Genomic DNA, 15,403 nt, shown 5'->3' on the forward strand with positions numbered 1-15,403 from the left:
TTTAGCATCTTTCACATCCCAAGCAAAAAATTACAGACTTATACAAAAATTGAAAAAAATATATATATATATATATATATATATATATATATATATATATATATATATATATATATATATATATATATATATATATATATATATATATATATATACGTGGTTATATGAAAATGATCTAGTAGTGAAAAGAATATTTGAGTCTCTAACCAGCACCAATTTTATCACGAAGAACCTTATACCTATTTAGAGTTAATACATTACTATACTAATCAAAATTATATGCTTTACCTTTCTCAATTTCATAAAAAAAAAAATACTACATTTAAGAAAATATATTAAGATTTCTTAGAACTTATAGCATCTGCAATGACTTAACCAATCCAAAGTCAAAATCTCATCAAAATTTTCACTTCATTTCTCTCCAATCCTTAAATATGCGACATTTTTTTTAAACACGTTAATAATTCCGTTCCGTTCAGACTTGTAAGGAGCACTTTTAGGAATCCTCCACCAGCTGAGGGATGGGAGGAAGGCCGTGTAGGGCGGTGGTTTTTCTCCCCTATGCTCACAATGGAGAAGAATGAAGCAATGAAACGTGACGTGCATTAAACCTTTTTATCTCCTGCGGTGTCTTTCACTAATTCCACACACTGGCTTTCAAGTGGATCAGGACCGTCTGCCCTTCCCGCATTAGGTTTATCAGTTGCCCTCGCGAACTCACTCACTCTCTTTCTCTCCCTTTGTCCCTCCCTCTTCTTCCTCCTCTCAGCTCTTTTACTTTCCTGACACACACGCCCCTGATTAATTCCCTCTAATCCTGCAGTCATCGCCGCCGACACAATGCAATTTCCCTTCCATAAACCTGAAAATTATCTATCGATCCGCCCCGTTGTTGCTGCAGCTTCTTCTTGCTCGAGACTCTTTCTTGTTCCTTCATGTACTCGCATTCACCCAAAATTGGTGTCTAACTTTTCATAATTCCGTCTTTTGTTAGTAGCTTTTATAGAGTTCTCTCTCTCTCTCTCTCTCTCTCTCTCTCTCTCTCTCTCTCTCTCTCTCTCTCTCTCTCTCTCTCTCTCTCATCACCAGTACAATATTAGGCAGGAAGAGACAGGCTCAGTACACATCAAAGATGAGCTCAAACGGGAGTAAGAGGAAAAGCTTGTGTGCAGGAAGTGAGAATTCACAAGATGAGACATTAAAACACCTCCATTACCTGCCCTCTATGAATTCTGTATGGGAGAGGTGAAACAGAGAGGAGAAGGGTTGTAATAAATGATAAACGGAGAATACTCGTTTGCTGCCAAGGTAAGAGCCAAGCGAGACTGTTGGCTGAGAGATTATAAAGACTGCACTCAAAAGATCGTATTCATTATCCTTCAGTCTTACCTCGATTATTGTAACAGGGTGTAATGAAGGTTGTTGAGATTTTCCTAGTGATATCTCTTAGCAGGACCCCAGTACTACCAATAAAAGAAGCACTGCTCAGCCTAGCTAATCATCTGTATGGCCTTTCAAAATAGTAGTTATGAAAGCCCTAAGCGTCACGGAATATCAGTTTGGTTTCCTAAAAGAAAATCTTTGGTGAATATCTTAAATTAAAAGTTTCGGAAAACTCAAAGTTACATAAAGACGAGATAAGAGCAAGGCAGGAATTGATGGATCAAAAATTTCCTTATTCCTAAAAAAAATCAACTTTAAACATTTCTAGAACTCTAAGTTAATTACGCAATATTTTCGTAACAGGAAGTCTACGAGAGTCTAATTTTCATATTTTATATTTACGGTATATTAATTTTAAGCAGTAAAAACAAGAAAGACTAGGCTGAAATAAAGATGAATATATATATATATATATATATATATATATATATATATATATATATATATATATATATATATATATATATATATATATATACACTGAAAGTTTAAAAGATGAGCTGCTTCTATTATAGAGGCTAAGTTAATCAGACAGGTCTGTGGTTTCCTTCGGATGGGCTGAAATAAAACAGTAGCCTAAATAGATTAAAAAAGATTAATAGAGATTATGTAAGTCTTTCTTCTACAGCAAGATTATACATAATGAAATTATAAAGATCATGAAAATAAAGATATAATTAATATAAATGACGATGATAGTGACAATGAAGATAAAGAAGATATGACTTCTTCTTCACCCAATCTTTCTTCTCCCTGACGTGGATGATTAAAATGGCGTCCGAAGCACAGCCTCAGAGCGCACTGCATTAAAGGGCCCTGGTTCTGCTATGCTGCTATGAATCATTACCGTGGTGGCGTCACATCAGGTGGAAAGATCCCTTATTTGTACTGATTTACCCTCGCCTTATCTATGCTTCCGAGGTTGGCAAGGGGAACAAATCCAGTGGGAACCAACAACACTGAATCACTGAATACAAGGAGGACGAGGAGGAGGAGGAGGAGCAGGAGGAGCAAGGGAAAGGATGATAATGAGGAGACGATGGGGAAGAGACGGTAATGCATTCTCCAGTAAATATTGGCCTTTCTTGCCTCATAGTACGACCAAGTAGTGTGTGTGTGTGTGTGTGTGTGTGTGTGTGTGTGTGTGTGTGTGTGTGTGTGTGTGTGTGTGTGTGTGTGTGTGTGTGTGTGTGTGTGTGTGTGTGTGTGTGTGTGTGTGTGTGTGTGTGTGTGTGTGTGTGTGTGTGTGTGTGTGAGTGAGTGTGTGTTGGGAGCTGATAATAACAACTGGTGTCTTTGTTTTCGTGTTTCCTATGTCTGGGCATAACTGCATGCACCGTCATTATTACCAGAGGACAGTGACCAAAGTAACATTACCATAGTAACGAGTGTCCGAGTGTTTCTTGCAGATTTATATATATATATATATATATATATATATATATATATATATATATATATATATATATATATATATATATATATATATATATATATATATATATATATATATATATATATATATATATATATATATATATATATATATATATATATATATATATATATATATATATATATATATATATATATATATATATATATACACAGATAATTGAGGAGGCCGCTTGGGTCAGTGCGTAAAACTTAATTAAGATGCTGCTAAAAGAAGGAGAAAAACAGTTACACAAAATGCAATTAGTGAAATAATCTCTAGGCGGCGGAAAGAGCCATTAGGAGGACATTAAGAAGAAAAGGTAAGCTGTGGCAAGAAGCCGGGAGCAGCAATAAAGACTGGAGCCAGGCAATGGTAACCACCGGGAAAACAATGCAATCTGGAGGAGACCATCCATCACCCGATGATTTACGGCGGCGGCGCGCGGCGGTCCGGCCAAGAGCAGCCCGCCGGCGAGGGAATATTGGGGCTGAGATACGAGAAATGGCTCCCCGCTGCCTGCGTCCGTGGGAGGCCCGCCGCGCCGCCTCCTGCACCGGACCCACGACAGCGACCAAAATGTTATTGTCACAGTTTTGTTCTTAGGCAAACCAAGTATACGGAGTTGTGCATCTCACTTTATTCATTGTTATTAATTGATGTTGTTGCTGTTTTCTCTCATTTCTTTTCTTATCTACGTGTCTGTAGGAAATTAATTAATTCGGCTTGGGAACACTCAACAACACCAGCAGCAGCAGCAACAACAACAACAACAATAACGACAACGACAACGACAACGACAACGACAACAGCAACAACAGGGCGGGCGTCAGCAACAATATTCCCGCCTTACGCCACGCCATGCAGGCCAGTACACGCACTTAAGGCTGCAGTGTTTAAAGATGCAGCCTCTGTATACATCACAATGGACTTGCGAGCACTTAACATGGTTGCGGAATACCTTGAAAGCTGCGAGTAAGAAACTTTTCCTTTATCTTAAAAGAGCGCAATTAAAGAGATAATTAAAACCCTCAGGACGTAATCACCATCCTCAGGAAACTAATCCAAACTCGTAATAATGCTAAAGCCTAAAATATCGCTTCTTAAGGCATAATTTCTGCAAAGTTTGTGGCGGCGCGAGGACCTCCGGCTGCCCCCTCCCCGTGGCCGGCAGTGCTCTGACCGGGGCGGCAGGTACAGACTGGCTGGATGTGTCTCTGTCGTTCCGGTTGACACTTACACGGATATTAATTGATAACGATCACGATATTGCCCCCGCCTGGTTGCTGCCGCCAGGGTTGGCCATGTTTTGAGGCGAATTCCCTGCACAAGGACTAAATATTGTACCTTCTGTGCTCTAGGCGGCATTCACTCCTTTCTTGCGAGGCAGGCCAGTTTCCATATCATAATCCCACTCTCTCTCACCATCCCCACCTGTTCCCACCGCTGCTGGTCTGTTGGTGGTGATGCTGCTCCTGTTGTTGCTCCTGTTTGCCCGGCCACCACGCACGCTGCAAGACCAGCAGCGGCACACAGCATTGCCTTTGTCCCCGCGAGCACAGCAGTGACGGATGCAGCGCTGGCTCTCTCATTTACTGTGATGAATTTATGCAATCACGTGAAACCCTCCAGCAGAAAAAAATGACTCATTACGATTTTTGCAAAACAACGATGAAGAGCACAACAGTGATACAACAATGATTATAGTAACAAAAACTATGATAACAATGATGATAAAATGATAATAATAATAATAATAATAGTAATAATAACAATGATGATAAATAATAATAATAATAATAATAATAATAATAATAATAATAATAATAATAATAATAATGATAATAATAATAATAATAATAATAGTAATAGTAATAATAACAATAACAATATAAAATAATAGCGTGAACTACAGCTTCAAAGAATAAATCCCCGCGGTGGTGTTCGCTGCAGGTGGCGCACACGTTCAATTTATGCATGGAAAGTACAACAAAGTGAACAAAGTGAAACACCTCTGACCTTTTAACGTGAGATCCCCCGTCAGCAGGCAAAAGACAAAGCGGCTCCCATCGCTGCGGCCACAGACTCACTCCACACGTGCACTGTTCACTGCCCGGCCCGTATGCTTAAACACTTTCTCCCGTCATCAGGTCTATTTGCAAAGCCCAAAAAGATGACAAATCGGGTTTCCTGTGATAATCATACACAATCCTTGTTAAACTATCACTAAAATCGTGAAAATATTACTGGAATTGTTGAAACTATCCGAGATAAAATAAGATGGTTGAAGCACTAAACCCCTACAGTATCATGACGCGTTTCTATATTCATTCTGATTACTATTACAGAGCTTCACAAACTCATGTAGGGGATTAAAATAGTGAAGACTTTGGCCATTAATCTTCTGACCTCCATACACCCTTCCCAGTGTCAATATAATGGTCTTATCGTACACAAATCTCAAAGTAAAAATGTGTCCCAGAATTTAACGGTTTAACCCCTTGTGTACCAGGACGCTTTTCCATATTCATTCTGTTTACTATTTGGTGATTTTATAGGGTTTCAGAAATTTATGTGGGGACTAAAGTAGTGAAGACTGTAGCTAGTAATCTTCTGACCTCCATACACCCTTCCCAGTGTTAATAAAATGGTCTAATTGTATACACAAATCTCAAGATAATGTATCCCAGAATTTATGCGTTTAACCTCTTGAGTGCCATGAAGGGTTTCCATATTCATTCTGGTTACTATTAGGTGATTTTATACAGCTTCAGAAACTTCATGTAGCGGATTAAAGTAGTGAAGACTTTAGCCTGTAATTTTCTGACCTCCATAGAGTCTTCCTAATGTAAATAAAATTGTCTAATCCTACCTAAAACTCGTGGTAAAAATGTGTCCCAGTATTGCAGTGTTTAATGATATGGCTCTCTCTTTCTCATCCCGCAGGGATGGCCGTGGCAGTGACCATCGTGAGACTCAGCGTGCCCCGCGCTGTGGAGGCCAACACGACCGCTGTGGTGCTCGACTGTGACTTCCAGGTGCACGAGTGGGAGCGACCCGGCCTCGTTCTTAAGTGGTAGGTGTTGTGAGGGTTGTTAGGGGTTGTTAGGTGTTGGTTATCTGTTATGATGGGATTGTTTGGTGTTGCTTATCTCCTGTTCAGACTCTCTTCAAGTGTTAAGCGTGTTTAGGTGTTATGAAGTTTTATTGTGGTCTAGTGTAGGTGTTGAGGTTTTATTCAGGTGTCATTTAGGTGTTAGGTGTCGTTTAGGTGTCGTTCATGTGTCCTCTAGATGTTCTTCATGCTTTATATAGGCGTTATTCAGGTGTTATGCTGGTTGATATTATTTGGCTGTTCTTCGGGCATCATTCAGGATCATTATGTGCATTAACTGGTTGTTATTTACGTGTTATCCAGGTGTTATTTGGGTGTTGGTGTTGCTAAAGATATACTTAGATACAATGACTTAAATAGACACTCAGACCATGACGAACCTTGCATTGCTCAAGAGATGACCTGAGCTAGGAAAGTGATAGCTAGTAATTAGGTTAGGTTTTCTCCAGGTGTTACTCAAGTATTTTTCAGGTACTCTTAACTGCTTTAGTACTGGAACTCATTTTTACCTAAAGTTTTAGGTATGGTTAGACGATTTTATTGACATTAGGAAGATTCTATGGAGGCCAGAAGATTAATGGCCACAATCTTCACTATTTTAATCCTTCCTTGAGTTTCTAAAGCTGTATAAAATCACCAAATAGTAACCAAAATGAATAGGAAAACGCATCATGGTACTCAAGGGGTTAAGATCACTCACCAAGTGATTATTAAATCAAAAAATATATATACCTAACATCATTGGGCTACTTTTTTTCTTATCACAGTTGTTGTTGCCCTTGGTCGTTTTTCCCTTGTATCATTCAGTATTATCAGGGTTACTAGTCCCCCTAAGCCGAGTTACTCCCTCCCTTGTGTTATTCAGTGTTACCAGGGTTACGAGTCCCGCTCCCGAAGCCAAGTCACTTCCGCCCCTGCTGGTGAATCACTCGCGGCCAACAAAAGCGAGTATCTGGCGTGATTATAATGTGCTCGTCAGTCAGATGAAACACAACACTGTTTATTTAATGACGCTCCTTTTTTTTTTTTTGTTATAGTTGTTTTGAGTGAAGCGAAGTGAAGTGACGTGAAAAGAGAATTCATGGAACAGGCCAAGGTTATCCTTTGCTTTGGACACACTGACTCAGTCTCACCCTTCCCCTCTCCCCTTCCTCTCCACTCCCTGATTCTCCATCACCCGTCCTCCCGTAGTCCCTCGCCCCTCCCCATCGTCCCTCTCTCGTAACTACTGTTCCCTCATTTCGAATAAGCCAATGTTCTGTTTTGTCAAATCATTTTCCCAATTATCCCTGATCATAGAGTCATTTATCTTTGACCCATTTCCGTAACGGCAGCGGCAATGCATAATTTTACATACCGATTTTGCATGTATAATTAATCTATCACAAAATCAATGGTCCATTCTGCGTGGGTGAATGGATCTTAATGGCTTGCACGGGACTGATACCAGAGGTTAGTGCCGCTCGCGTGGAGATGAAAGGCAGTGCTGACCCGGTGCGGCGCCGCCTGCTGCCCGGCGCCAAGGATACGAATGCTGGTAGTGCTGATGCTGGTGCAGCGCGGCATGTGCGGCAATGAAGCTGTCGCTCGGCTCACGCACTGATTGCCACCGGTTGTGTAATGTGATGTTTCCTGAAGTATTGCATCTCTTAACGTGAAGTGCTATAACAACCCTTCCGGTGTTCACATCACAGGAGTACTCTGCTTCATCTAGATTACAGTATTGCTCAAAACAAGATATGAATTACGATTGCATCTTATGGTGTTACTTACGTTTTTATTTCGTCATTTTAAAAGGTATTAAAGGTTCTGTTTATCATCATTATTGATGCATTGACCTGGTGAAGAGAATCGTTACATGTTTCTGCCTTCCTCACTCGGCGCCTTATCACCCGCAGGTACATGAACAAGGTGCATCTGGTATACCAGTGGATACCCCCGCGGGCGCCCCAGGCCTTGGGTGTGATGGCTGGCCGCATCGACACCACCTTCACCGTCTCGAGGGACCCCTGGGCAGCCTACCGAGCACTCTACATTCCCCGCCCACACCCAATGCTGTCAGGCCAGTACTCCTGCACCGTCAGCACCTTCGAGGACGAGGACACGGAGTCAGCACATTTCCTTGTCTGGAGTGAGTCAGTTGTTGAGTCCTCAGCTCCTTGAAATTAGAGTATCTATATTCCATTATCCATTATGTAGATTTGGCATCCCTCCCTGAGTGACAAGTATACACATTTCCCTTGACAGCATCTTTGGAGACAACCAAGTAGTAGCTTACCACAACCTGAGTTGCCTGATTCTCTGGAAAGGATTAAGAATAAAAGCAAGATATTCCACTTAATTGTATATTCTCATATGCTCAAGAATTATTCAGCTTAAAGGAAAAACTAGTAAAAGACCTGTTTTTCATTGCAGAGGCTCCTCGGAGGGTGGAGCTAAAGTACTGGCGTCCCTCGGAACACCTCGTTAACATCACCTGCCACACGTCCGGGGCGGCACCAAGACCCAAGTTTACTTTGTTTACTCATGACCTCAACGGAACCAAGTAAGGCGGGAGCTGGAGGTGCCTTTGATGGCTTGGTGAAATAATGAAAACGGTGGAGAGACCATGTCGCAAACAAGTCATGAGGCATAACTGACACCAGTGTACGAGTATTACAGACACATCACTCTTCCCCTCAGCTCAGCCAGACTCTGCCTCTCTCCAGCAAACAGGACGTGGGCGTTCGGGGGCAAGAAGGGATGAGCGTGGACGGCTTGTGGCAGGCGGGGGCGTGGGGACTCATTGCGTGGGCTGAGACGCCGGCAGAGACGGTGGTGGGGTGTACGCTGACCCTGCCTGGCACCAAGCAGACCCACACCACCACGAGGGCTTATTACCCAGGTGGGTGCCCACTGGGGGTGCTAGCAGGCCTTACCAGGCATAAGCTGTACACACACACAGACACACACACACACACACACACACACACACACACACACACACACACACACACACACACACACACACACACACCTCACCATCACCACCACCACCACCACCACCATCACTACCACTACCACTATCATCACCACCGACATTTCATTCGAGGCAATACTCAGACACTTCTTTCCATGATGTAAAAAGCTGTATTTAGGACAATATCAGCAGAATTAGCAGGTCGCACTGTTTGCTTGTAATTAATCTGCTTGTTGACACTGCAAGCTCATCAGGTGCATCTCTGCTTTGATGCGACACACCAAGTCTACTCTTGTTTCTTTCTGTGATGCACCTCAGCCTGAAATACTTCCCTGTAGTCAAGTGTCCGAGGATGTGTATCAATTTTATTCGTCAGATAAAGAAGTGTAGCCAGAGCATTGCATCCCTCCGAAAACATTTTAATCCCAATACAAGAAAAGTTCCAGCCAAAGGAAACAAGAAGGAACAAAGAAGACTTACTGAAAGAGAGAGAGAAAAAAAGGGGAAGTTCAGTAGGAAAAAGATCCACTACGAAGGAGAGACCCACTAACTGTAATAACATGTCACTCAGGCCTATAGTATAACCTAACACAGTCAACGAGGAAGGTTGTCTTGTAAATATTCATAAACTCGTAGTGAATAGGAAGGGAAAAGATTTACTGATCACTTGGCTCTTGGCGCCTTCCCCGTGCAGCACACCAACGGTGTGTAGCAATGTCATCAGTTTTCTTTATAAGCTATGGCGCTGCAGTAAGGTTACATAGCGTCGGCTAAGGTTACGAGAGAGCGCTATCTCTCCAACCAAGAAATTATCATAAGCTACGAAGGAACTAACTCAACCTTTAGACCGCGAGTGAACCACAGAACGACCCAACCTCCGTTCAGTGGCTGGTGTGGATAAGAGAACATGGGTCACCGCAGCACCACGAGGTTAAGGCTGCGTTGTTCATTATTACATGCATCATTGTCCCTCACGCCATGTCAAGCATCATTACTGAAACACTGCAGGTGTCAGCCTTCACAGTGCTGCCCGCAGTGTTTCGCTACACAGAGGCGCTGCGCCACACTGATATCCAATAACATTACCACATCACTGTTCAGTCCCTCACTCAGAAAAGAATATGTATGGAGATCATCGCCAAAATGATGAAAATACATTGGCTAAGGATTTTTTTTTTCCTTTTTTTCGATGCTAGTGTTTACAAACCGAACCAGGCATACATTTTTTCCCTTTTTTCAGATATTGCAATACATTTTTAGCATTCCCTTCAGAGTGCTAAAGCTGCACAGCTGCTTGGCTTATACAGTTTAGCCCGATCATCCCCAAACACAAAAGTTATAGAAATGTCCACGTTTTATATTGACACATTAATCTTCAGACAATCATCCAATTAATTCCAAATAAATCTATATGAAATCCATCAAATTGTGTCAGTCTTATTTCGTTCAGGCTGGGATGTATTCTTTTAATAAAAAAAAGATCTCGGTTACACTGTATGGTGCACGATGGTAAAACATCAACCACACACACACACACACACACACACACACACACACACACACACACACACACATATGTATACACTATATGTATACACACACACACACACACACACACACACACACACACACACACACACACACACACACACAATGTATACACACACACACACACACACACACACATATTATATATATATATATATATATATATATATATATATATATATATATATATATATGTAAATTGTCTCCGAAGAGGCTGAACGCGTTGGAATACACAACACAGGAAAAGAATCACCCGTGCAGGTCGAGCGCCAGAATATGTTGAAAGTGAGTGGTTATTGAAACCCTAACGTCCCTGATGTCCCTGAATGGCGATAAAGGGAGCTGCGAGACGGCCATAGAAACACGTTGTTTACATAATGGGGTGGGCGTCGCCGCTGGAGAGGAACACCTTCCTCCTAAGCCCTGATCTTGGCAGCGCCTTCAAGAGCAGGAGAGGCGGCGCACCGGGGCTGTGACGGATGACGGCCTGTTAGGGGACTAGCGAGGCCGGGTGAGGCACGCCAGAAATGGCTGTCGTTCCCTCTTCGCAAAAAGGAACCAAAGAAAAAGTAATAAGATTCCAAGCACGTCATATTTCACATCCCAGCATCCGAGGTGGATCAAACACATTTACCTGCGACAAGATGTGGTGCTAATGAGCCGTGCCGCGCCTGTACGCACCTCACTTCCTCCCACTTCCCTGACGCACGTGAGCCTAACGGTGGGAGAGACGTGTGCAATATTACAAAGTTTTCTCTCCTTTGTTCGCTGGCGTGGAATGCTTAGTCATATTCTTACCACACATGGCATGAGAGGTAGACACGCCGCCTGAGTTGTATTATTTTTCTTCTGAGTCACAGTAATTAATTTATATGAAGAAAGAGACTCGCCTCACATTAATCAAGTGTAATATCTCTGAGGGTACAGACCGGCTGCCTTGGTGAGTTCATCTAATTGCCACCAAGATCAACATCAGAACCACCCCAGGACTGACTCGACCCCCACCAACACATCGCGCACCTCCCGCCTCCCTACCTACCACCCAACTACACCGCAGCTCTCCCATCCAACTCACGGAACCTTACAATATACAACACAAAACGTATAAATAAGTGAATAATACGTACAATAAAGAAATAAGGAAGGAAAGTAAAAAATGCAAACCAGACTGAAAATTCATAATTTTACAACAGAGAAATGTTTGTTTAAACCCGATTCTCCCTTCCAGCGGGATGGTTCTGTTCTTTAAACCTGTGAGTCATCATCACCTGCTGGGCCACACATGTCAGACGAGGCGGCTTGCGGCGTCCACTCACCATTCATTGCCTTTATTTCTCCCAGCTAATGCACAATCATTGTCGCTAATCTAATAACGTGCGCATTCTTTTTCCACGGAGTTGGTTGTTGCTTGTTCTCCTCAGTCTCGAATCCTCTTAATTGACGGCAATACATGAGTTGTCAAAACCTGAAGGAAAATCGCCGGATCGGAGGACTTATGATTGAAAGAAAACGGTAAACGTAGTGGAAGTGAGTGCGGCAAAAAAAAAAAAAAACATCGGCACTTGACTATAGGGCACACGCACGCAAGTTAGAGGAAGCCATACATCCTCTTAGCAACTTGCCTCGAGATCAGTCAATTATTTCTCTTATGAGATGTGCCGGGCTTCCATCTGACCAGCATCGCTTCTACTCGATAAGCAGGGCAGACTCTCCGGCAGAGCGGCATCTTGAAAAGACAGATTTGTGATGACATATGGTCCAGGTAGCAGGTGACACATTCAGTCTCGGCAAGCAGCTGCTGACTTGAGACAATGATTAATTTGATGTGATCTTCCTCCTACAGATGCTCCCACATCCAGGTGCCATTATTTCTCACTCCTAACGCTAGGACACGCGAAATTGAAGTAACCTTAGATTATTCTAATGAACAAAAAAAAAATTCTGACCGACAGAAGCTTTTGAGCCCGTTGAATATTTCTTTTCTATCAATAATGTCTTTAAAGTTATAATGTAAACTTGAATCAGACGAACTTTCCCAAGTTTGGTTAGTTGGTCTCGTCGTGTCTAAATCATACGATAATACAAGCAACAGCAGTATCCTTAATTGGAGAATATTCGTTATTACTAATACTAATAATGCTGTGCAGGAATTTTCGTGGGCATTAACAGTAATCATTGTTTCACCTGATACTCTTTGTCACCTCAGCTTCAATGTAAAAGGAGGAGCAACAGTGTCCCAGGGGCAGTGTTCGTGCTGCACAAAGCGCGGTAACAGCGTGTAGGTGTTCATCTACACAGTCCACTCATGTGACTTTGATACGAGGCCTACATTTTCCCAGTTCATTTTATCTTAATATGTTACTAATTGCACAGTTAATATCGTCCTTCACTGGCAGCGTGTATTGCCGCGATTGTTTTCCACGGTGGTTTTTTTTTTTTTTTTTTTTTATGGAAGGTTAGGTTATCTTGATTAAATTACTTTATTTAATTACAAACTAGGCGACTGATTACGAGAAAACAGGAGTATAATTAAAGGTTATTGCTTCTCTGCGAGAGAGAGAGAGAGAGAGAGAGAGAGAGAGAGAGAGAGAGAGAGAGAGAGAGAGAGAGAGAGAGAGAGAGAGAGAGAGAGAGAGAGAGAGAGAGAGAGAGAGAGAGAGAGAGAGAGAAATTTTCATTTCTTTTATAAAACTGCAGATGCAATTTATATTTCTGCCACCGATATATATATATATATATATATATATATATATATATATATATATATATATATATATATATATATATATATATATATATATATATATATATATATATATATATATATATATATATATATATATATATATATATATATAAACATAAAATAAAAAAGATATGCTGAAAATATTTTTAAGAATGAGTAAGTGAAGTAATCCTCGTAAAAATATCTGAAGAAATGAGAACGTGCGTAGAACGAAAGCGAAATTAATGAACCTTTTTTTCTTTCTCTTGTTTTTTTTTTTTTCAATAGAATATAGTAAGCATTGACACACTACAGAAAGAATGGATTTAAGTATAAACACACACACACACACACACACACACACATACACACACACCACTACACCGCGTAGTGTAGTGGTTAGCACGCTCGACTCACACTCGAGAGGGTCCAGGTTCGAATCCCGGAGGCGGCGAGGCAAATGGGCAAGCCTCTTAATGTGTGGCCCCTGTTCACCTAGCAGTAAATAGGTACGGGATGTAACTCGAGGGGTTGTGGCCTCGCTTTCCCGGTGTGTGGAGTCTGTTGTGGTCTCAGTCCTACCCGAAGATCGGTCTATGAGCTCTGAGCTCGCTCCGTAATAGGGAAGACTGGCTGGGTGACCAGCAGACGACCGTGGTGACCAACAGACGACCGTGGTGAATTACACACACACAGCTAACGTTGGCTACAGATTCGGTATATTATGCAGGGCAAGAACAAAAGGTAACCTCAAGCAGGAAGGCTTACATTACTCAAGAAAATTTTAAAACTGCTGCAAGAACAGCTAATGTAAACAAAATGAAAGAAAAAGAATAGAAAAAAAATGGACGAAAATAAAAGTAAAGGTGTCCTGATCGCTAACTTGAAAGGTATATTATTTTTCCCTTAAACCCATCCCTTCACTACCTGCCCGGTCCCATTTTCCCTGCGTGTGACGTGTGCCTGTCCCGTGTCGCCGCCAGACCTGCCCATCCTCACCACCACCACCACCGAGGCGGCCACCGTGAGGAGCGACGCCCCCAACCAGTGGGCCAACGGATCCCGCAACTCTCCGGGCGCCGCCACCAGCTTCTTCGGTGAGTCCCGCCCCGCCACACCCAAGCGGCGGGAGCTACACAACCCAGGTCACGGACAGTGTATACAGAATGCAGCAGGACCACTTTGTCTTCTCTTAGCCTTAGTATCAAATATTTCCATAACCTTGCATACTTTGTCAAAAAACGTAGCGTGGATGTTGATGGTGTTGTTTTCATAGATGGTTTTGCATTATTACTATAGTTTGTTATTGATGTTGTGCTAGTGTTTTCTGCTAAGTCATGATTATACACTGCGTTGGTTATGGACAAGGCACTAGGAGGTGATACATACAGTTCACACACACACACAAAAATATAGAAAGATACATGCATACTTGCCTCCAGAGTAAACGTAAAGTAAAGCTTCCCTTCCTTCCCTTGTTCCTGCGAGCTCCGTGCTAATATCATCTCATGCCATTCTCTTTTTTTTATTCCGCCAGATTTTCCCATCTTGTTCGACACAGGCAAGTGGATCGGTTGATTTATGGTGCAATATATCAGTCTGGAAATGAGAGTTTTAAGTAGATACAATACCTGCTTATGTCCCTTGTTCATGACGTGTGCAGCCCTCTGGTAGCGACTCCTTCGTGCCCTACTCACGCCTCTCCCTTCCCCCCTCTCCCTCACCGCCCACACAAGCAGCCAGCAGCGGGAGGAGCGAACTGCTGTCGTCCACCTGTTGCGGCAACTGGCCTATGTACGCACACAGTAAGCCTCGTTTAGCCTTGAAACACGCATCTTCCTCGCCCTTAACTAAACCATCGTCACGTATACTACCTTTGAAGCCACAGTAATCACCCTACCGGGGCCTACCCCATTATCTTCATCCCTAATCGTACCATTATAACGTATCCTACTAGTCACAGTAATCCTCCCTCATAACCTTCATCACCTCAACTTAATGATCACCAAATACGTTTGATGGCAACAGTAACCCTCCTCCATCATCATCACCCTTAACACAATACTCTCCACCATCACCTTCATTCTCACTCTTAACCCCTTCATTACCATGACACGTCTTCATATTTATTGAGGTTACTATTAGGCGATTTTACAGCTTCTGAATCTGACGTGGGAT

General features: G+C 42.3%; 1 protein-coding gene across 9 annotated transcripts in view; it reads left to right on the forward strand.

Moving 5' to 3' along the window:
* LOC123519904 overlaps nt 1–15,403 on the forward strand; it is a 51,085-nt gene that overhangs the window by 33,155 nt on the left and 2,527 nt on the right. The window contains exons 3-9 of one of the 9 annotated variants that reach the window (XM_045281580.1): nt 5,825–5,954; nt 7,892–8,124; nt 8,409–8,538; nt 8,702–8,877; nt 14,209–14,322; nt 14,763–14,786; nt 14,965–15,030. In XM_045281580.1, coding sequence (XP_045137515.1) covers nt 5,825–5,954; nt 7,892–8,124; nt 8,409–8,538; nt 8,702–8,877; nt 14,209–14,322; nt 14,763–14,786; nt 14,965–15,030 — 873 coding nt within the window. Of the gene's footprint in view, nt 1–5,824; nt 5,955–7,891; nt 8,125–8,408; nt 8,539–8,701; nt 8,878–14,208; nt 14,731–14,762; nt 14,787–14,961; nt 15,031–15,403 lie in introns of those variants that run through there. The other 8 variants (XM_045281584.1, XM_045281581.1, XM_045281586.1 and 5 more) reach the window with 8 other exon arrangements.

The sequence above is a fragment of the Portunus trituberculatus genome, chromosome 46 (genome assembly GCF_017591435.1).
Source record: "Portunus trituberculatus isolate SZX2019 chromosome 46, ASM1759143v1, whole genome shotgun sequence".
Classification (NCBI taxonomy): Eukaryota; Metazoa; Arthropoda; class Malacostraca; order Decapoda; family Portunidae; genus Portunus; species Portunus trituberculatus.